Below are 24,217 nucleotides of genomic sequence, written 5' to 3'. Positions count from 1 at the left end.
CTCCTCTCTAGTGTTTAAGGTTTGATGAACAAACCTATACTTCAGTTATCCTCCTCCTTTCCCTTAAATCTTCATCTCTCAGAATAAAAGAGTTTTAGTTTTTAGGCTCTCATTAGAAAGCTCTTCCATTTATCTACTCAATGTCATTTCTTAGGACTCTTGATTCACCTTCCTTAAAGTGTGGGCAACCAGGAGTTCCCGTCGTGGCTCGGTAGTTAATGAACCCAACTATCATCCATGAGGATGCAGGTTCAATCCCTGGCCTTGCTCAGTGGGTTGAGGATCTGTCATTGCCATGAGCTGTGGTGTAGGTCGAAAACTTGGCTCAGATCTGGCGTGGCTCTGGCATGGGCTGGCAGCTACAGCTCCAATTGGACCCCTAGCCTGGGACCCTCTATGTGCCAAGAGTGCGGCCCTAAAAAGACCTAAAAAAAAAAAGAGTGTGGGCAGCCAAAACCATACAGTATGCACATTTTACTCTGGACACTGAGTGGTTTTGCATAAAGGCAGGATCACAAGTTTTATTTTGTTTCCAGTGTCCTTTCTGATAATGCCTAGTATTTTCTGGGCCTTTTGTGATGAAACATGCAACATGTGTCTTAAGGGAACAGTCTAAGCTGATACTTCTCAATTGAGCAGTTTAGCTTAGAACACATTATTCTAAAAGTGTAATTGGAATTGCTTTTCCCCAAGTGTTCCTTCACATTTGTCTTCACTTAGGCTTCTTTATCATAATTTCACCTATTCATACAGCCTCCTGAGAATTTGTCTTTTAATTTTGCATTTTGATTACTGGAACAACTTTAAGGCCATTTGCAATCTTGAAGGTTTCATTTTATTGCTTCAACAAATATTTATTGAGTAACTAATGGAGAATACAGTGACACACAAGACAGATAAGCCTCTTCCCTCATGAATCTTACATTCTAATGTTTTTCTACTAGATTATTGGTTCCCAAAGCATTTTGAGTATGAGATCTTCTTTTCAAATTAATTTTTTCATGGACTCTCATTTACTAGTGGCGTTTTCAATGGCTGGTCATCGAGAACACATTTGTGTGGATATGAAGTTGGTTCCCCCATGGGTTGAGAATTGTTATTCCAGGCAGTTTGTGAAACCATTAAGCTCTAGTCCAGAGCTGGTCAGTGGGTTTAAAAATTGCCATTGTTCATAGATTCCCGTAGATGACAGTCACTTAAAGATGTACATGCACACAACAACATGGAATTCATTCAGTTTGTTGCTTTTTGGTGGAATTTTGGTGTTTAAATTTGTAGGAATTCTGCCTACTAGTTCTGTCATAGTCATATTGTTTTTAATCCCTTTAAAGAATTCTAATAGGTTAATTAGACCTGATGAGATCCTTTCAAAATTAAGGTGTTCCCTCCCTCTCACCCAGCTGATGGGTTTGTTTACCTAAGAGTTTGATAAAATTTCCTGGACAACTTGTAGATCCTGTAATAAAAAAGTGGGAATTTTTATTTATTTATCTATCTATCTATTTAAGTTTCTAGGTCTTCCCTGAATAGGATCTTGTCCTGAGAGGATATAATGTCAATCTGCCAGTCCTGTAGTTGTTCTTACCCCCAAGAGGGTTGTGCATGGTTCCACCACATCACTTTTTTGTGAAATTTGCTCTTAGCCTAGGCCCCAGATAGCCAGTTAGCCAGTCTTACCTTTGACTAAGCCATTCCTCTGGATCACTGGGTGAGCTCACCATACCTGGATCTCGCTTGGTCTGACGCTTCAGGGCGAGCCCTGATAAGTGCTCTGCAGGGTAGGCAGTGGTTCCTAGCCTGGTATTTGTGGACATGGGGCATTAGGATCTGGTAGGCAGCCACCCGTGGTTTGCTCTTTCCAACTTTGGCTGCTTGCAAAAGTTTGCAGACACTGGTGTATGCTGAAACTTTATTTTGACTACACCCTTACTTTCAGTCGTTACCTCACTGATTTTCTAACTGACAATCTCTTGCTGAGTCATGTCAGATATGCCTTAAGAATTTTGTAGTCATGATTTTTAGAGTCCTCTTTTTAAGAAGTTCCTCAGATTTTTTTGCCCTGCCTAATTTCTTCTTCCTTTGTATGTTAAAAATATAATTTGGAGTTCCCATTGTGGTGCAGTGGAAACAAATCTGACTAGTAACCATGAGGTTACTAGTTCAATCCCTGGCCTTGCTCGGTGGGTTAAGGATCTGGTGTTACCATGAGCTGCGGTGTAGGCCAGCAGCTGTAGCTCCAATTAGACCGCTAGCCTGGGAACTTTCATATGCCATAGGTGCAGCCCTAAAAAGCAAAAATAGCAAAAAAAAAAAAATTTAGGAGTTCCCATTGTGGCACAGTGGAAGCGAACCCAACTAGCATCCATGAGGATGAGGGTTTGATCCATGGCCTCGCTCAGTGGGTCAGGGATCCGGTGTTGCCATGAGCTATGGTGTAGGTTGCCTATCCTATGTTGCTGTGGCTGTGGTGTAGGCCTGCAGCTGTAGCTCCCATTCAACCCTTAGCCTGGGAACTTCCATATGCCACAGGTGCAGCCCTAAAAAGCAAAAAAACCCCAAACAAAAAATATAATTTAATAGGGAGTTCCCTTGTGGCTCAGTATGTTAAGGATCTGGTATTGTCACCGCTGTGGCTCTGGTTACAGCTGTGGCACGGGTTCAGTCCCTGACCGGGGAACTTCCACATGTGGTAGGCGTGGCAAAAAAATTAATAAAATTACATAAGCTGGAACTCCCTGGTGGCCTAGAGGTTAAGGTGTTCTTTTGTTTTTTTTTTAATGGCCACACCTGTGGCATACGGAAGTTGCCAGGCTAGGAGTCGAATAGGAGCTGCAGCTGCCGGCCTACACCATGGCCACAGCAACTCGAGATGTGAGCCAAACCTGTAGCCAACGCCCTAGCTCACCAACACTGGTATCGCCGGATTCTTGACCCACTGAGCACAGCCAGGGATCAAACTGGAGTCCTCATGGATACTAATTGGGTTTGTTACCACTGAGCCACCATGGGAGCTTCATGGTTAAGGATTTGGTGGTGTTGCTGCGGTGATATGGGTTTGATCCCTGGCCCAGGAACTTCTACATGCTGCGGACGTAGTCCCCTCCAAAAAAATTACATAAGCATAACTTGAAATAAAGAGTTTGAATAAATAATTCATAAATGCAGGAAAAGAAAATAATTTCATCATCTGTTGAGATGCTTGTGACATTTTAGAGTATTCCTCTAGTCTTTTTCATAAAATCTATGTACATTAAATTTTTTTTTTTTTAAATAGTGCCTCAACCTCGGCATATGACAGTTCCCAAGCTCTGCTGCCTGCCTACACCACAGCCACAGCAACACCAGATCTGAGCAGCATCTGCGACCTATACCACAGTTCATGGCAATGCCAGAATCCTTAATCCACTGAGCAAAGCCAGGGATTGAACCTTCATCCTCATGGATACTAGTCAGCCTCGTTACCGCTGAGCCACAATGGGAACTCCCAGTATCCTTTTTCCCCTCATTTTATATTAGGAGCATTTCTCATAGCCTTAAATGTTGATCTGTAATGATCCCTAGTATTTAATTGTGTAAATGTACCGTAATTTGTTGAGCCAACTTCCTATTTTTGGAAATTTGTGTCTCATTTTTTGTTGTAAAATAATTTTAAGTAATTCTGTAATGATTATTTTTGTCACATGCCTCTCTATTTCCTTAGGATAAATATCTGGAAGTGGGATTATTGGGCCTTATTATGTATTGCTAAATTGCTCTTTGTGACAGGTTGCATCACTTTCAAACTGCTTATTTTGCCACATCTTTGCCAACACTGGGGATTATTATTTTTTGAAAACCTTGGTCAACTTAATATGCCAAAAATGTTTCTCATCATTTTAATCTGTATTTCTCTAATTTCTTGTGAGGTTGAAACTTTTTTTTTTTTTTTTTTTGGTCTTTTTAGGGCTGTACCCATAGCATATCAAAGTTCCCAGGCTAGAGGTTGAATAGGAGCTACAGCTGCCCGCCTACACCACAGACACAGTAACACCAGATCTAAGCCGAGTCTGCAACCAAACCATAGCTCACCAACACTGGCAACGCCAGATCCTTGACCCACTGAGCGAGGCCAGGGATCAAACCCACATCCTCATGGATACTAGTTGGATACATAACTTGCTGTGCCACAATAGGAGCTCTGAGTTGGCAACTTTTGTTATGTATTAATCATCCATTTGTAGTTGTTCTTTTTTTAATTGCCTACTCATCACTTTTGCTCATTTTTCTAATATGTTGCTTATCTTTTATTAACTACTTTTTAAGGGCCTTTTATATATTGATAAAGATATTAATGATAGTAACTATCATATGTTGCAAATATTCCTTGTTGTTGTTTGCCTTTTAACTATGTGCTAGCAGGTTTTTGAAGAATAGAAGTTTTTATTGTTAGTCTTTTTCTTTACAATGCCTTTTTTTTTTTTTTTTTTTAGTTTTTTAGAGCCATCCCTACACCACAGCTCATGGCAATGCCAGATCCCCAACCCACTGAGCAGGGCCAGGGATTGCATGCGCATCGTTATGGGTTCTAGTTGGGTTTGTTACTGCTGAGCCACAGCAGGAACTCCCTCCTTTGCTTTTATAACAGGGTACATTTTTATTAATATCTATTTTCTACTTATAAACAACTTGATACTTACTTTAGAACAAAGTTTAAAGAAATGCAAACACTTAGGTACACTTTGGATCCTTCATTCACAGTTATTGATTGCTGCTGTTTTTGGTTTTCCTTACTAGGGCTAAATAGAAAACAGGATTTGATCTTTGGCTTTTAAAAGTGTCAGCTTTGGTATTTAAAATTAAAAGGTTATAAATGTTTGTCCTGCTGCTGATGTTATCTTGAGCTGCTACACCATTTATTAGCTCTGATTTTCCTAGCAAAAGATAGCTTTTGCTCTGACTGCTGACCATTCTCAGCCAATCCCAGAGATTTTTCTTTGTGTGGAGGACATTACTTTCTTCTGATGCAGTATCTCTCTGCTTCAGGTCCCTATGACTTCAAGTTAGCAGTAGTCTCCTTGCTAATGGTTGCACACAGCACCAAGTACAACCCCTCCATCCCTCACATGCTTTCTCAGCTCTTTTAAAAGACCAATCTATTTTACCCTTCTCCCTCAATCTTTTTTTCCTAGACAGAAAAGTGGGGGTGGGTGGGAGGTATTGAAGATAAGCTTATAAGGCAAATATCACACAAATGTTTCCTTATAGTTGGGATCAGCATGGTAGTTCCTGTGTATTGGGATGCTTATTGCCTCCACTGATGTCCAGTATATTCCCCCTCGCTTATGAACTCCAACATTTCCTTTTCCATAAGACAATCGTTTGTTGTCCGGAAACATTACATCTCATTTCAGTGAGATGTTCTGCCAACCTCTATTTAGTTAAGATAATTGGTATTTTACTTTATTATTATCTCCCATAATTAGATATCTTCCCAGTGGAGGGGTCTGTTTCATTTGCTGTGAGAACGCTTAAGAAGGCAGATGTGTTTTGTTGGGGCTTGGGGGTGAAGGGACTAAAAACCAAACCTTGCAAGCCTATTGATCCCACGGGGTGGTAATAGATATACCTCTGCCATGCCAGCTGCTCCCCTGTGGCTTTTTTCTTTATTTTCCTTTTTAAAATTTATAAAAGCAATCAACTAGCACACAAAAAAGTTGTGAAATAATAACCCACAGTAATCCCACCACCTTGCATAATGGCTTTTCACTTTTAATCTTGGCTTAAATGCATAATTAGTTTTACGTTATTATAGTAAAACTATAATAACATTATAGTTATTATAATGACAACGTTTTTGTTTGTTTTTCCTTTATGGCTACACCTGCAGCATATGGAAATTCTCAGTCCAGGGGTCGAATTGGAGCTGCAGCTGCCAGCCTATGCCACAGCAACACTGGATGCAAGCCACATCTGTGACCTTCGCCCTGGTTTATGGCAACTAACCCACTGAACGAGGCCAGAGATTGAACCCGCATCCTCACAGAGACAGTGTCAGGTTAACTCACTGAGCTGTAATGGGAACTCCTGTGTATTTTTTTCAAACTTAATGCTGTAAGTAGTTTTCCATGTTACTATGTAGATTTCATAATTGGGATTTAAAAAAAAAAAATTTTTTTTTAGCTGCACCCACAGCATACAGAAGTTCCTAGGCCAGAGATGAAACCTGAGCCACAGCAGCAACCCAAGCCTTAACCCACTGCAGTGACAACACTGGATCCTTAACCCACTGGTCCACAAGAGATCTCACATAATTGGGATTTTTAATTCTGCATTATAGTCTATCAGTTATTTAACCATTCCTTGTCCTTGGACATTTAGATTTTTTGTGTGTGTTGTTTTAATAATACTGTATGCTTTTGCATATAGCTTTTGGGAATATTTATTCTTAGGATCAATTTCTGGCAGTGGGGTTTCTGGACCCAAGGATTTGCCCCTTACCTGGTTCTGTGTAGCTACCAGACTGCTCTCTAAAAGAATTGTGTCATTCTGCATTCACAAAGGTCATTAGTACAACTGTGGTGTGGGAAATAACATAAGCAGGTAAGGCTTTGGAATGCTGAAGCAGATGCAGGATTTATGGGCTGTATAAGGGAGATGGTAGAGTTTTTCTTCCTCATTCCAGCAGGCTGGAGCCAGCCAGCTTCACATCTCATCTCAGTGTATTAGTAATTTCCTAATGGAAGGCCTCTTTCCTCGGGCCTTGGGTTTCCCCTGTTGCGGTAGTTTTGTAGCTCTGCTTCTCCAGCTAATGAAGAAAACAGGTAGATTTTCATTTCTTTGTGTATTAAGTTAAAGTAAAATTTAGGGCTTCTCCAAAACTTTTCTATGGCCAATTTGATAACTATGTGCTTCTCTGAGAGTCACCCTGTCCCTCAGGCTTAGTGGTCCATTCATCAACCAGTAATGGAGTTAGGGTGAAAATCAAGGAATCAAGTAGACACTGACTAGGAAAAAAAATACCTAGGGGGTGGTATAATTTGCTAGGGTTTATTTATGAGACAGCATGAATCCCGGCAATAGTAAATCATTTCGGATTTGATAGAATTCCTGTAGCAAAAACCCAAGTTATACAAAGTTAATGATTAATCACTAAAAGTAAATTTGCAGAAGTTATAGCCAAGTCTCACATATGAATTAGAAGTTCTCTAAAGAAAGGAAGTGTTGAGCTGTGTCTTTTTAAATTTTTTAATTTTTGTAATGGGCTGAGTGATTGGTTTCTTGCTAGTGCTTATGGTCACAGAACGATAGTATTCCGGGAGAAATTGAGAGTGTGCATGAGTGTATTCTCTTTTTGGCTATGTAACCAACCAGGAATTTCCAGGTATTGATGTTTAGAGCCTGCCAGGCCAGCTTGTCACTACATATTAACTTTTCTTTTCCCTCTTCCCCCAACATCCCCAGCATTTTGGGAACCTGTTGGGGTAAAACTCAGATGTGTGACTTCCCATAGTATGGGGATTTGTGTGTGGATGTGCTGGCTGCATGTATTAGTGTGATGGGTATGTGATGAAGATGATGCTGGACAGAGCCTGCTGGGATCCTGGTGATCACTGATTCTGTTCTGTTTCTGTTATAGCCCTTGCCAGCATCCAGCCATGGGGGATATGAAAACTCCAGATTTTGATGACCTTCTGGCTGCCTTTGACATCCCAGACCCCACCAGTCTTGATGCCAAGGAGGCCATCCAGACCCCCAGTGAGGAGAATGAGAGTCCCCTCAAACCTACAGGCATGTGTATGGATGAGAATGTGTCCTTGTCTCACTCAGGATCAGCCTCAGATGTGCCGGCGGTAAGTGTCATTGTCAAGAACACCAGCCGCCAGGAGTCATTTGAAGCGGAGAAAGACCATATTGCTCCAAGCCTCCTGCACAATGGTTTCCGGGGCTCAGACCTTCCTCCAGATCCCCACAACCTAGGCCACAACTGTGGGAAGTTTGATTCCACTTTCATGAATGGAGATAGTACCAGGAGTTTCCCTGGCAAGCTGGAACCTTCCAAGTCAGAGCCGTTACCCACTTTTAACCAGTTCAGTCCAATCTCTAGCCCAGAACCCGAGGATGCCATCAAAGATAATGGGTTTGGAATAAAGCCCAAGCACTCTGACAGTTATTTCCCACCCCCTCCTGGGTGTGGACCTGTGGGGGGCCCAGTCTTGGAGGCTCTGACTAAGTTTCCAGTCCCAGAGCTGCATATGTTTGATCACTTTTGTAAGAAGGAACCCAAGCCTGAACCCCTGCCCTTGGGGAGTCAGCAGGAGCAGGAGCGAGGTGGGCAGAAGACAGTGGACCCTCACAAGGAGCTGGATGCCAGTCGATTCTTTGGGGAAGCTTTGGAGTTCAGTAGCCACCCTGGCAACAGCATTGGAGAACCTAAGGGAATTGGCTCAGAGCTCGGCACCTGCTCATCAGTGCCCCCTAGGCAGCGTCTGAAGCCAGCTCATTCCAAGCTGTCCTCTTGTGTTGCAGCCTTGGTGGCCCTGCAAGCCAAACGAGTTGCCAGTGTCACCAAGGAGGATCAGTCTAGCCACACAAAGGATCCCTCAGGGCCCACAAAAGAGGGCTCCAAAGGCAGCCCCCAAATGCCCAAGTCACCAAAGAGTCCCCGGAGCCCTCTGGAGGCCACTAGAAAAAGCATCAAGCCATCGGATAGCCCTCGGAGCATCTGCAGTGACAGCAGCAGCAAAGGCTCCCCTTCTGTGGCTGCCAGCTCTCCACCAGCGATTCCCAAAGTCAGAATCAAAACCATTAAGACATCATCAGGGGAAATCAAACGGACTGTCACAAGGATCCTGCCAGACCCTGATGATCCCAGTAAGTCCCCTGTTGGGTCACCTCTAGGAAGCACTGTTGCTGAAGCCCCGAGTGAGGTGGCAGAGGATGAGGCCACTGCCATGCCTGGAGCAGAGCACTTTGCTGAGGTGGGCACAAGTTCAGGGAGTCCCAAGGGTGACACAAAGGGGGATGAGAGTGTGATGAAACCCAGTGAATCTTCATCCTCCTGCTGCAGCTCTGGGTCCCGAGGCTCAAAGGGGGCTGCTGCAGGGGCACAGATGGGCAAGAAGCAGCAGCAGAGCACAGCACTGCAGACATCTGCCCAGGCCCCTGCCAACCTCCTGCCCAAAGCCGTGCACCTGGCCAACCTGAATCTGGTCCCCCACAGTGTCGCCGCATCAGTGACGGCCAAGTCCTCAGTGCAGAGGCGGAGCCAGCCACAGCTCACCCAGATGTCGGTGCCCCTAGTCCACCAGGTGAAAAAGGCTGCCCCATTGGTTGTAGAGGTCTTCAACAAGGTCCTCCATAGCTCCAACCCTGTGCCCCTCTATGCACCAAATCTCAGCCCTCCCGCAGACAGCAGGATCCACGTGCCGGCCAGTGGGTACTGCTGCCTGGAGTGTGGGGACGCTTTTGCCTTAGAGAAGAGCCTGAGCCAGCACTACAGCCGGCGGAGCGTCCACATCGAGGTGCTGTGCACACTGTGCTCCCAGACGCTGCTCTTCTTCAACAAGTGCAGCCTGCTCCGGCACGCCCGTGACCACAAGAGCAAGGGACTCGTCATGCAGTGCTCTCAGCTGCTCGTGAAGCCCATCTCTGCGGACCAAATGTTCGTGTCAGCCCCTGCAAACTCTACGGCACCAGCAACCCCAGCTCCCCCTTCCTCCCCCAAACACGGCCTCACTTCGAGCAATGCCAGCCTTCCCCTTCCAGCTTTGCCGCTCTACCCAGATCCTGTGAGGCTCATCCGGCACAGTATCAAGTGTCTCGAATGTCACAAGCAGATGCGCGACTACATGGCTATGGCTGCACATTTCCAGAGGATGACGGAGGAAACCGAGGGGCTGGTAAGCAGACCCTCTCTCTGTGATAAGCCCCTGGTTCACACAGGTCCTGTGTTTGGGCATGGAGAGAACAGCTCATTGATGGGGCAGTGATGGCGTCTTAAGAGCCTTAGAAGAGGAATCTGGCTTGATGGATATGTAATGCTTGGTGTTTATTGGGAAAAGCATCTTGCCCACAACTGAGGGGAGACCCTGAAGATTTAAGAGGTGTGTTTATGGGCACTCAACTCCCACTCCAGTGGGCTGCCAGGGCCCAGTGTTGAGCCTGTGCTAGGTCCCTGCTGAATGGCCCCTGGTCCCTGACAGCCGTCAGCATAGTCCTTGCGCATGCCCAGAGAACTTGGGGGCAGAGGTAGCTGCTTGCACCTCAGTTGGAACTTCTGAGGACACTGTCTTTACCAAGCTGTGGTGCCCCACATAGACACAGATGGTTTTGCAGAATCCCTGTGGTATTAGGGCCAGTGGCAGGGTTGCTGTGGAAGGAAAGAGAGTAGACTGACACTTGGACCCCAAGGCAAAGGCTTGGGGTTTCTTCCTTTCATCTCTGTTCTCACCACTAAGAAAGCAACTGCTATTATCTCTTGTTATGATCCCTGGTTATACTTGATGAGATCTGTGTATGTGTGTGTTTGAAGGCATTCCATGCTGAAAACAGTCTTTGGCCCCCTGTGTGTCGGTGGTTGCATTAGCATAGTCTTGTGAAGGAGCAGGCCTCCAGATGGCGCTTTTCTTCCTTCTCCAGGTGGCTCTCTTCACGACTTAGCCAAGCCACCCCCTTACCAGGCCTTCCTGAGCTAGAACCACAGAGGCCTAGAAACAAAGTAAAGTAGCTCTTTTTACTTGAGTTCACAGTGGCCTGTGCACCTGTTGGTGTCTTGATGCCCTCCTCACATGTGTTCCAAGTGCCCACTGTGTGCACGGAGGCGGGGATGCCTGCAGGAGGAAGTCAAACTGTTCCTCCAGGAGCTCCTAGTGGCTCAGCAGGGCTCCCCACCCTAACTGCTACAGTGTGAGGCAGGCTAAGACTGGGGTTAAAACAGACTTACAAACACATTTGCACAGAGCTCCTCAGGGGATTCATTCATTGTGGTTCTGGGTGTGGGGAAGGTACCTTGTGGATGTGATGTGTAAGTTGAACCTGCAAGGATGAGTTTGAAAGACATGGAGGGGCAAGGGGTGTTCGAGGTATAGGGAATAAAGGTATGGGAAAGGCCACAGTGCTGTGGGGAGCAGGGGGTTGGTGGAAGTGAGGCTAGCCTAGGGAGTGTTGGGGAAGAGACAGGAGGTAGAATGTGGTAGGCAGCCCTGCGCAGGTGCCAGCAAGGTGCCATAAGTTGCTGTTGCCTCTCATCTTCACCTTCTCTGTTGCAGTTTGCATTTTCTTTCTGATAAGTCAAGTGCAGTGTGGCCCCCAGGCCCTTTACTTGGGGGGTGGGTAGTCTTGCTGTGCCAGCCTGGTGGACTGGGCAGAAGCACTTCTTCTGAGGCATGTGATCAGAACCATTGCCAGTGGAGGCCTGATGCCTGAGCGGGCTGCTGTCTGTGTGTAGGATCCCAGACCAGCACCCTTCTCATCCTGCGTCGTCTCCATGTCATTCTCTAGTGGGAACTGGACCAGAGGGAAAGGGAGAGAGTATCCAGGAAGGCCATGGGGATTCTCTCAGTCCAGCTCTATTCCCTCACAAAACCTGCCATTAGGTGTGGCCTCAGAGTCTTAGGGAAATGGTAAGGCTTGAGTTCTGGGATTGCAATCTAGCCTTGTTGGCTGTTGGCTTTGGGTTTCTTAAGATGGTATCAGGCTTCAGGCCATATCAGGGGGTGAACCGGTGGGGTGGGGTTGGGCTCCACTCACTCTAGGGGAGGGACTGTTAGACAGCACATCTGGGGCTTTAACATCTTCCTGAGAATCTGAACTGGATATGCCTCCCTCTGCAGTTGCTGGCGAGGTCCTTCCCCTTACGTTCCAAGCCACCTTGTTGGGCAGATGTCTGTTTGGAAAGACTCTTTCTTCTTGTTCTTAAGCTTTTGTTTACCTATAATGTCAACATCACATCTAACAAAATTAATAACTGTTCTTTAATTTTACCTAATACAAGTCCATATTCAAATTTTCCCCTTCATGTAATAATTGTCTTTTTTTTTTTTAACGATCGTACCCTCGGCATATGGAAGTTGCTGAGCCAGGGATTGAATCCAAGCCAAAGCTCCAAACTACACCACACCTGGAGCAATGCCGGATCCTTTAACCCACTGGGTTGGGCCAGGATCAAACCTGCAACTCTGCAGCTACCTGAGCCTCTGCAATCGGATTCTTAACCCACTGCACCACAGCAGGAACTCCCATAATTGTCTTTTTACAGTTGCGTATGTTTTGAATCAGGATCCAAATGTGACCATGTGTTGTATTTGTTATATCTTTTAAATTTCTCAGTCTAGAACAGTACCTCTTCCCTACTCCACCCACCAGAAAACTGCCCCCCACCTTTTTTCATGTCACTTATTTGTTGAAGAAACTGGGTCATGTGTCCTGAGAATTTTCCAAGACAATTCTGGGTTTGATTAATTACTTGAGAATTTTTCATGCACTTAATTTATTCTTCTATATCCCATATTTTATCTGTAGGCTTGAAGTTAGCAATAAAACTTGATTATATTCAGGTTCAGTCTTGAGTGGGAATACCATGTTCTTCATAATTCATGACTTCAGGGAGGCACGGAGTGCCTGATTGTCTCAGTTTTAATAATGCTAAACTTGATCAGTGAGTTTAGGTTAGTGATGTTTTGATCCTTTCCTTATAAAGTTTCCTTTTTTTTTTTGGCCTCACCTGAGGCAAGCCAGGGATCAAACTTGTGCCACAGCAGTGACCTGGAGCTACAGCAGTGACAGTACCAAATCTCCAACCACTAGACCACTAGGGAACTCCTAGAATTTCCTATCTTTTATGTAATAATTTTAATTCCCATTAATAATTGGTTCTTGAGGGAGTTCCCTTCGTGGCACAGTGGAAATGAATCTGACTAGGAACCATGAGGTTTTGGGTTCAATCCCTGGCCTTGCTCAGAGGGTTAAGGATCTGGTGTTGCTGTGAGCTGTGGGTTGCAGACATGGCTTGGATCTGGTGTGGCTGTGGCTGTGGCATAGACTGGCGGCTATAGCCCTGATTAGACCCCTAGCCTGGGAACCTCCGTGTGCTGTGGGTGTGGCTGGACCTACAAAGACAAAAAAAAAAAAAAAAAAGACCCCCCCCCCAAAAAAAATTGCTGCTTGAGTTGGTAATTTTATTAGGAATTGCAGAAAGGGAGAGTTCCTGTCATGGCTCAGTGGAAACGAATCTGACTATTAACCATGAGGTTGCAGGTTTGATCCTTGGCCTCTCTCAGTGGATTAGGGATCTGGCATTGATGCGAGCTGTGGTGTAGGTTGCAGATGTGGCTCGGATCTGATGTTGCTGTGGCTGTGGTGTAGGCCAGTGGCTACAGCTCTGATTTGACCCCTAGCCTAGGAACCTCTGTATGTTGCGAGTGTGGCACTAAAAAACAAGAGGAAAAAAAAAAGGAATTGCAGGAAGGTGCTTTAAACTTTGTATGTTTCTCATTTATTAGCTGGAATTCTGTATAAAATATCTTTCCATCTTCATTGAGGGTTATTAGTTTATCCTGAAAGATAGTTTATGTTGAAAAATTGGTTACATTTGTTTCCCTTAGTTGACAATTTTCCCAGTAGTGAGTTGATATCCCAACAATCTTAAATAGTATTTTGAGAGTCCCTCTATTATTTTTTAAATTGTGGTGAAATACGTATAACACAAAGTTTACCATCTTAGCCGTTTTTTAAATGTACAGTTTATTAGCATTAAGTACATTCACATTGTTGTGCAGTCAATTTCCAGTGCTCATTTCATCTTGCGAAACTGAAATGCTCATCCCATTAAATAACAACTCCCTAATCCCCCCCCAACCACCATTCTGCTTTCTGTTTCTATGAATTTGACTATTCTAGGTATCTCACTTTTTAGATGGAATCATACTGTATTTGCCTTATTAATAAATATTCTTCACCCTGCCCTAAACATCAGTTCTTTTTTTTTTTTTCCTTGTCTTTTTGTCATTTCTAGGGCCACTCCCACGGCATATGGAAGTTCCCAGGCTAGGGGTCCAATTGGAGCTGTAGCCACCGGCCTACACCAGAGCCACAGCAACACATGATCCGAGCTGCTTCTGGGACCTACACCATAGCTCACTGCAATGCTGGATCCTTAACCCACTGAGCAAGGCCAAGGATCAAACCCCCAACCTCATGGTTCCTAGTCGGATTCGTTAACCACTGTGCCACGACAGGAACTCCTTTTTTTTTTAAACATTTTTAAAAAGGTAGAGTTGATTTACAGTGTTGTGGCAATTTCTGCAGTATTTGTCTTTTTTAAATTTCATTTAATTTTTACTTTTTTAAATTTATTTTTGTTGTTGTTGTTGTTATTATTTTTTAATAGTTATTTCCCCAACACATTTTTTTTCTACTGTACAGCATGGTGACCCAGTTACACATACATGTACACATTCTATTTTCGCACATTATCATGCTCCATCATAAGTGACTAGCCATAGTTCCCAGTGTCTTTTTTTTTTTGACTGACTCTTCATTTAGTATAATACTCAAGGTACATACATATTTTATATTTAGCATTTGACAAAATTTGTGTTCTTTTTAAGGCTGAATGATATTCTGTTGCTGTATATACCATATTTTGTTTATCCATTCATTCAGTAATGGACATTTGAGTTTCTTCCAGTTGTATTATGAATGATGGTGCTAGGAACATGGTGTACAAATATGTTTTCAAAACCCTGCTTTTTTTTGGAAAATTTTTTATTTTTTATTTTTTTATTTGAATGTACAGTTAATTGTTTTTTCTTAATCAATTTTATCACATTTATAGTTGCACAACAGTCATCACAACCAAATTTTATAGTGTTTCCATCCCAAACCCTCAGTGCATCTCCCCACCCCTCAACCTGTCTCATTTGGAAACCATAAGTTTTTCAAAGTCTGTGAGTCAGTATCTGTTCTGCAAAGTTCATTGTGTCCCTTTTTTAGATTCCACACGTAAGTAATAGCATATGATGTTGGTGTCTCACTGTCTGACCAACTTCACTTAGCATGATAATTTCTAGGTCCATCCATGTTGCTGCAAATGCAGGTATTTGTTCCTTTTAAAGGCTGGGTAATATTCCATTGTGTATATGTACCACATCTTCTTTATCCACTCCTCTGTCGATGGACATTTAAGTTGTTTCCATGTCTTGGCTATTGTATATAGTGCTGCAATGAACGTTGGAGTACATGCATCTTTTTGAGTCATGTTTTTCTCTGGATAGATGCCCAGGAGTGGGATTGCTGGATCAAATGGTAATTCTATTTTTAGTTTTCTGAGGAATCTCCGTACTGTTTTCCACAGGGGTTGCACCAGTTTACATTCCCACCAACAGTGTAATAGGGTACCCTTTTCTCCACACCCTCTCCAGCGTTTATTTTTTGTAGACTTTTTGATGATGGCCATTCTGGCCTACAATTTTTAAAGGTTATACTCCATTTATAGTTACTGTAAATATTGGCTCTATTCCCATTGTTGTACAATATCAGTTATTTTGGATATATATCCAGAAGTGGAATTGCTGGATCACACAATAATTCTGTTATTAATTGTGGGGGGAACCCCACATTGTTTCCACAGTAGCTGTACTATTTTTCATTCCTACCAGTGGTGCACAAGGTTTCCACTTTCTCCACATCTTCACCAACATTTGTTGTTTTCTATTTTTTTCATAGTGGCCATCCAAATCCGTATGAGGTGACCTCTTCTATTATTTTATTTATTTATTTATTTTGCATTTTTTAGGGCCGCACCTGCGGTACATGGAAGTTCCCACTCTAGGAGCCTACACCACAGCCACAGCAATGCCGGATCTGAGCCATGACACCATAGCTCACGGCAGCGCTGGATCCATAACCCACTGAGTGAAGCCAGGGATCAAACCTGTATCCTCATGGATACTAGTTGGGTTCATAACACACTCAGCCACAATGGGAACTCCACCTCCTTCATTATTTTTAGTGTTAGTGTTATAATGAACTTACTGGTTTCTATAAAGTATATTTATGTATTCAGTCATTCTTTTTGTTTTCTTTTCCATTATGGTTTATTATAGGATATTAAATATAGTTTCCTCTGCTATTATAGTAAGACCTTGCTGTTTATCCATTCTATATATAATTGTTTGCATCTGTTAATCCCAAACTCCCAATCCTTCCTCCCCCCTCTGCCTCCTCCGCCCCCCTTGCCCACCACAAGTCTCTTCTCTATGAGTCTTTTATTTATTTACTTGCTTTTTATGGCTACACCTGCAGCATATGGAGGTTCCCAGGTTAGGGGTTGAATTGGAACTATAGCCTCTGACCTACACCACATCTCACAGCAATGCCAGATCCTTAACCCAATGAGGGAGGCCAGGGATCAAACCCACAACCTCATGGTTCCCAGTTGGATTCGTTTCCGCTGTGCCACAACGGGAATTCATGTACCACATCTTCTTAATCCATTCATCTGTAAATGGACATTTAGATTGTTTCCATATCTTGGCTGTTGTGAATAGTGCTGCAATGACATAGCGGTGCATGTATCTTTTTCAATATATTCTCTTCTAAGAATTTTATGGTGTCTTATCTGATATTTAAGTCTAAGCCATTTTGAGTTGATTTTTGTGTGTGGTATGAGGTTGTGTTCTAACTTCATTGATTTACATGCAGCTCTCCAGCTTTCCTAAAACCACTCACTGAAGAGACAGTCTTTTCTCAGTTGTATGTTCTTGCCTTCTTTGTCAAAGATTAATTGGCCATAGGTGTGTAAGTTTATTTCTGAGCTCTCTTTTTTTCTTTTTCTTTTTTCTTTTCAAGGCCGCACCTGTGGCATATGGAAGTTCCCAGCTAGGGATCGAATCAGAGCTGTAGCTGCAGGCCTGCACCACAGCCACAACAACTCAGGATCCAAGCCCCATCTGTGACCTGCACCATAGCTCACCGCAATGCTGGATGCTTAATCCACTGAGTGGGGCCAGGGATCTAACCTGAGTCCTTATGGATACCAGTAGGATTCTTAACTCTCTGAGCCACAACGGGAACTCTTCTCTCTCTCCCCCCCTTTTTTTTTTTTAAAAAACTTTTTAGGGCCACGCTTGTGGCATATGGAAGTTCCTGGGCTAGGAGTCAAATTGAAGCTATAGCTTCCAGACTGCACCACAGCCCCAGCAACTAGATTCGAGCTGTGTCTGCAACCTACACTGCAGCTCCTGGCAATGCCGGACAGATCCTTTAACACACTGAGTGAGGCCAGGGATCAAATCTGTGTCCTCACGGATACTAGTCTGGTTCATTACCGCTGAGCCATGACGGAAACTCCACACACTGTCTTGATCTCTGTATCTTTGTAATATTCTCTGAAATCTGGGAGGGTTATGCCTCCAGCTTTGTTCTTTTTCCTCAGGATTGCTTTGGCTGTTCTGGATATGTTGCGATTCTATATAAATTTTAAGATTATTTGTTGTAGTTCTATGAAAAATATCATGGATAACTTGATAGAAATCACCTTAAATCTGTAGATTGCTTTGGGTAGTGTGGCCATTTTAGCAATGTTAATTCTTCCAATCCAAGAGCATCGGATATCTTTTCATTTCTTTGAATCATCTTTAATTTCCTTTATCAATATTTTATAGTTCTTAGCACATATGTCTTTCACCTCCTTGGTTAGGTTTATTCCTAAATATTTTATTTTTTTAACGGGATTTTGAAAGGGATGTCTTTCTTTGTTTCTTTTTTTGTTTGTTTTTTGTTTTTTGGCTGCACCTGCAGCATGTGGAAATTCCTGGACCAGGGTTCAAACCTGTACCCCAGCAGCAACCCAGGCCACTGTATTGATGCCAGATCCTTAACCTGCTACTCCACAAGGGAATTCCTACAAGAGGTGTTTTTTTTTTTTTTTTTTCAGTCTTTTTAGGGCTGCACCACCGCATATGGAAATTTACAGGCTAGGGGTTGAATTGGAGCTGCAGCTGCCAGCCTATGCCACAGGCACAGCAATGCCAGGTTCAGCCACATCTATGAGGCCAGACCCTTAACCCACTGAGCAAGGCCAGGGATTGAACCCGCATCCTCATGGATATCAAACCTTCATCCTCATGAAATGTGGGTTCGATGAGCCACTTTCCCTTTCTTATATTTCATTGTTAAATGAAAAGAAGTGCCACCAATTTCCATATTTTTTTTTTTTTTCTTTTTAGACACCTGCAGCATATGGAGGTTTAGGGGTCAAATCAGAGCTGTAGCTGCTGGCTTACGCCACAGCCACAGCAACTCCAGATCCAAGCTGTGTCTGCGACCTACACCACAGTTTATGGCAATGCTGGATCCTTAACCCACTGAGCAAGGCCAGGGATCAAACCTTCATCCTCATGGATGCTAGTCATTTTCGTTTCCGATGAGCCATGACTGGAACTCCAGTTTCTGTATGTTAATCTTATATCTTGCTACCTTGCTGAAATTCATTTATCGATTCTAGTAGTTTTTGTGTGTGTGAATCTTTAGGGTTTTCAATGTAGAGTATCATGTCATCTGCATATAATGACAATTTTACTTCTTCCAATTTGGATACCTTTTTTTTTTTTTTCTTGTCTGATTGCTCTGGTTAGAACTTCCAGTGCTGTGTTGAATAGAAGTGGAATCCTTGTCTTGTTCCAGATTTTAGTGGGAAGACTTACAGCTTTTCACCATTGAGTGTTATGTTGGCTGTGGGTTTGTCACAAATACCTTTTATTATTTTGAGATTTGTTCCCTCTATACTGAACTTTGGTAAGAATTTTTATCATGAATGGATGTTGAATTTTATCCAGTGGTTTTTTTGCATTTATTGAGATGATCATGTGGGTGTTGTCTTTTATTTTATTTGTGTGGCGTATCACTTTGATTTGCATGTGTTGAACCATCCTTGTGACCCTGGGATGAATCCAACTTGTTCATGGTGTACGATCATTTTAATGTATTGTTGGTTTACTAATATTTTGTTGAGAATTTTTGCATCTATTTTTGTCAAAAATATTGGCCTGTAATTTTCTTTTTTGGTAATATCTTTGGTTTTGGTATCTCCTTACTTTCATTCCCAACAAGATGTCCTGAGTTTGTTCTTTTTTAAAATTAAAAAAAATTTTTTTCTTTTTTGGCCTATCTGTGGCATATGGTGCTCACAGACCAGGGATCAGATCTGAGAGCCCCAGCACCGGATTCTTTAACCCACTATGCCAGGCTGGGGATCAAATCTGTGTCCTGTCACTGCAGAGATGCTGCTGATCCTTTGGTACCACGGCAGGAACTCTGTCCTGGGTTTATTTCTTGTGCTTAAACCTAAAATCAGGCATTTTTCCAAGAATTCAAGTTTTTGGGTTTTTTTTTTGTTTGTTTTTAAGTTTTACTGAGGAATGATATGTAGAGGCCACATTCTGGGCACCAGAGATACTTATTTTACTGTGTATATATCATTTCTAGGTGTTTTCGGTGGCCACAACTAAGAAATATAAGTTTTTAAAAAGAGGCAAGAAAGGTCATGAGTTTGTGCTGGTGTTCAGATGTAAGATTTTATTTATTTATTTTTTGCTTTTTAGGACTGCATCTGTGGCATGTGGAGGTTCGTTCCTAAGCTAGGGGTCCAATTGGAGCTACAGCTGCTGGCCTACACTACAGCTCATGGCAACGCCAGATCCTTAACCCTGAGTGAGGCCAGAGTTTGAACCCACAGCCTCATGGTTCTTAGTTGGATTCTTTTCTGCTGCACCGTGATGGAAACTCCAAGATTTTAGTTTTTATGTAATTGATTTTATACTGAAAATCTTGGTTCCTAAGATTTTCCTACTACACAAACACAAATTTCAAAATATCACAACCAATATTCTTTCTAACAAAAGACAATGCATAAAGCTGAAGTATTTGCACTTCTTCTTATCCTTAGACTATATCATATCAAGAATGTATAAGTCAAAATGCTTTGTTTTAGAAGTTCTCTTTTGGTGCAACAGGTTAAGGTTCTAGCATTGTCACTGTAGCCACGTGGGTCGCTGCTGTGGCGCAGGTTCAGTCTCTGGCCTGGGAATTTCTGCATGCCCCAGGTGTGGCCAAAAACAAAACAAAGCAAAAATAAAGTCACTGGGAAGAATTTTTTTGTCTACATGGTTATGTCACCAACTTATACATAGTGAGGTAGTTTCTGTTTTTAAATTTTGGGGAATGCTCTTGTTTGTTTAGTTTAACTGTTATATTTTTTAAATTATGTAAACATTTATGTGATTCCAAAGTTAAAATTATGTAACATTCAGAAGATATATTCATAAAAGTTTTGCTTCTATCCTGTTCCTTCCTTCCCCATAGATAACCATTTTTATTTGCTTTTGGTTTATTGTTACATTGCTTCTTTTTTGCAAATACAAGGAAATGCATGTGTATTTGTGTGTATGTGTATGAGAAAGAGAGAATGTTTCCTCCTTTCTTAGGTAAATTGTAGCATACTTACTGTTCTACACCCAGAACAATACAAAACAACAGCAACAAAACTTTTTATTATGGGGTGTCCCAAACATATATAAAAGTGGAAAGAATGATATAATAAACCATCCTCACTCATTTATTTATTTAGCTTTTTTTTTTTTTTTTTTTAACAGGGCTGCATCCATGGCATATGAAGAAAATTCCCAGGCTAGGGGTCAAATTGGAGCTACAGCTGCTGGCCTATACCACAGCCATAGCAATGCAGGATCCAAGCCACATCTTTGACCTACATCACAGCTCACAGCAATGACAGATCCCAGACCCACAGAGTGAGGCCAGGGATCAAACCTGCATCCTCATGGATACTAGTTGGATTGTTTCCATTGTGTCACAACAGGAACTCCTCCTTTCTTTTTTAAGGGGCAGCACCTGTGGCACATGGTGGTTCCCTGGCCAGGAATTGAATCCAAGCCTCAGCTGCAACTTACACTGCAACTGCAGCAATGCCAGATCTTTTAACCCACTGTCCTGGGCTGGGGATCAAACCCTAATGAACCTTCTTCTTCTTCTTCTTTTTTTTTTTTTTTTGTCTTTTCTAGGGCCGCACCCGTGGTATATGTAAGTTCCCAGGCTAGGGATCTAATCGGAGCTGTAGCTGCCGGCCTACACCACAGCCACAGCAACGCAGGATCCTTAACCCACTGAGCAAGGCCAGGGATCGAACCTGAAGCCTCATGGTTCCTAGTCGGATTCTCTAACCACTGAGCCACGACGGGAACTCCTTTTTTTTTTCTTTTTTTGTTATCATTTATTTATATATATATATATTTTTTCTACTGTACAGCATGGTGACCCAATTACACATACATGTATACATTCTTTTTTCTCACATTAACAGATGGCCAACAAAAACTTGAAACAATGCTCAGCATCACTGATTATTAGAGAAATGCAAATCAAAACTACCATGAGATACCACCTCACACCAGTCAGAATAGCCATCATTAATAAGTCCACAAATAACAAATGCTGGAGGGGGTGTGGAGAAAAGGGAGCCCTCCTGCACTGTTGGTGGGAACCTTCTTTTAACAGTTACCAACTCAGTGGCCCATCTTATTTCATTTTTATTATTCACCCCACCCCCATATATTGTTTTTAAACATATCCCAGCATTATAGTATCTGTTACATTTTAGTATATGTATCTAAAAGATAATGTTTTTTCCTCAAAAAAACATAGATGTAATCATCACATCTCAATATTAATAATAATTCCTTATTATCAAATCTTAATATCAGGAGTTCCCAGGTGGCTCAGCAGTTATGGGTCCAGCATTGTCACTGCTCTGGCTTGGGTCACTGCCGTGGTATGAGTTTGATCCCTGGCCTGGGAGCTTCTGACCACTCCCCCCCAAAAATCTTAATATCAAATGTCAAATGTTTCAATATTATCATTAGGTCAGTGTTAAAATGTCTGTACACGTGGCTTGCTTGAATCAGGATCCAAATAAGGGCTGTACATTCCAATTGTTGAAAAGTTCTTTTAAGTTCCTTTTAATCTCTAAGTTCCCCTTCCTTCTTTGTCTTGTTTTTTTCCCCCTCCTCGAAATTTTATTTGTTGAAAAAATTGGTTTGTTTGTCCTGTAGAGGCATCATGTTCTGGATATTGCTGATTAAAGCAGAGATCTTTTCCTGTCCTCCCTAACAACTTATCCCTCTGAACACTCCTCTCACCCTGGGTCAGTGGCCTTTTCAATGAGTAGTACAGTTGTCCTCTTTTTGCTAAGGAGGACTTCTCCCGATGGCAGACACCAGCTCTGTCTCTGGCTTTCCCCCACTGGCTTTCTGGGCCCTCCCCATTGGAGAGCTTCAGAGAGTCTGCCTGTAGGTCTTGTTAGCCTCTGGTTCTCTTCTGGGGCTGAGAGCAAAGGAGCTGCTGCCTATTCTGCCCATTTCTCTGGGTGTATGTGGTCAGTTGTGGCTCAGGACACCCCCCAAAGTGGGCAGAGAGGGCCGAGGAGATGGAAACTTGGTCAGTCTGCATTGGGGCTTCTGAAGAGTAACCAGGGTAGGCTCAGGTCTACTTTGGAAGTCCCTGAACCATCTTCTTGAAGGTGCTAAGTGGGAACCTGCTGAGCTAGGGCAGAGCCCCTGGTGAATTTGGCAGGGTCATGAGGTCTTAGAATTTAAGAAGTGCCTTGGGGCGGACTTGATCCTCTGCTAAGCCAGAAGAAGTACCCAGAGTCCTAGATGTAGGACTCATCTTTGGGAAAATAAGGTCAGGTCTGAAAACAAGGTGAGAGGGAAAGCTAGTTTGGGTGTCATTATCACCACTTAATGAGGCTTTCGGATGTCATAGAATCATAGGAGAGTTGGAAGAGAGAATGACTGGGGGAGGAGGTCATTCTGACCTGTGTCCTAGGAAAGCCAGACAGCTCTGACTGGGGAGCTACAGGCCTGGGGCTCCTGCGTGAACTGCTTTCTTGGTGTTCTTTCCTAGACTTGCCAGGTGTGCCAGATGCTGCTACCCAACCAGTGCAGTTTCTGTGCCCACCAGCGGATCCACGCCCACAAGTCCCCCTACTGTTGTCCGGAGTGTGGAGCCCTCTGTCGCTCTGCCTACTTCCAGACCCACGTAAAGGAGAATTGCCTGCACTATGCCCGCAAGGTGGGCTACAGGTGGGTGCTACCTGGCTCGCTGTCCTGAGCTTGCCCAGTGTCTGATTCTTTTTCTGGTCCAGAACTCATTTAAGACTGAGTTTTGGTCTTAAAAGGCCTGGGTTCCAGCCTTAACCATTGTATGGATTACCACCTTGTTTATCCAGTTATCAACCAATCAACGTTTGGGTTGATTCCACATTTTGACTCTTATGAATAATGCTGCTAATGAACATTCATGTACAAGTTATTATGTGACATATGTTTTCAGCTCCGAGAGTTTTGATTTGTTTATATCCTTGCCAACATTTGTTATTGTCTGACTTTGGATTATAGTCATCATTGTGGGTATAAAGTAGTCATCTCATTATGGTTTCGACTTGCATTTCCTGGAAGGATAATGATGTTGAGCATATCTTCTTGTGCTTTTGAGCCATTTCTAAATTTTCTTTGGAGAAGTATTTATTCAGATTCTTTGCCCATTTAAAAATTGTGTTATTTGGGAGTTCCCATTGTGGCTCAGCAGGTTATGAACCCGGCTAGTATCCAATGAGGATGCCGGTTCGATATTGGCCTTGCTCATGGGGTTAAGGATCCAGTATTGCTTCAGGCTGTGGTATAGTTTGCAGATGCAGCTCGGATCCCATGTTACTGTGGCTGTGACGTGGGCCAGCAGCTCCAGCTCCAATTTGACCTCTAGCCAGAGAACTTCCATATGCCACAGGTGTGAACCTAAAAAGAAAAAAAAAACCCCAAAACCCAAAACTGTTATTTGTCTTTTTGTTGTTGACTTGTAGGAGTTCTTTACATATTCTAGATATGAGTCCCTTGTCAGATATATGACTTCCAAATATTTTCTCCCATTCTCTAGGTATTTCTGTTTTTTTTAGTAAATTATGTTACATTTCACTGAGCTGTACTATAGAGTTTTACAGTATTATATTTTTAGAATTTAAGAAACTTATGCTCTTTGTTGATAATTTGGAGAGTGACCGATGATGTCATAAGGGACCAAGTTTAGACTGTTTTTAATAATATTTTCTTATTATTTGTATATTGGCAAAGCTAAAAATTTTACTGCTCTTTATCTTTTCTACAACTTT

At 42.8% G+C, this 24,217-nt stretch overlaps 1 protein-coding gene across 4 annotated transcripts in view; it reads left to right on the top strand.

The window, feature by feature from the left end:
• Positions 1-24,217, top strand: part of ZNF592 (zinc finger protein 592) — a 57,395-nt gene that overhangs the window by 23,407 nt on the left and 9,771 nt on the right. For all 4 annotated transcript variants that reach the window (XM_047794599.1, XM_047794596.1, XM_047794597.1 and 1 more), the window contains 2 exons: positions 7,616-9,878; positions 22,957-23,135. In XM_047794599.1, coding sequence (XP_047650555.1) covers positions 7,635-9,878; positions 22,957-23,135 — 2,423 coding nt within the window. In that variant the 5' untranslated portion in view covers positions 7,616-7,634. The remainder of the gene's footprint in view (positions 1-7,615; positions 9,879-22,956; positions 23,136-24,217) is intronic.

The sequence above is a fragment of the Phacochoerus africanus genome, chromosome 9 (genome assembly GCF_016906955.1).
Source record: "Phacochoerus africanus isolate WHEZ1 chromosome 9, ROS_Pafr_v1, whole genome shotgun sequence".
Classification (NCBI taxonomy): Eukaryota; Metazoa; Chordata; class Mammalia; order Artiodactyla; family Suidae; genus Phacochoerus; species Phacochoerus africanus.
The sequence above is the reverse complement of the archived record's forward strand: the minus strand, read 5'-3'. Positions and strand labels throughout refer to the sequence as shown.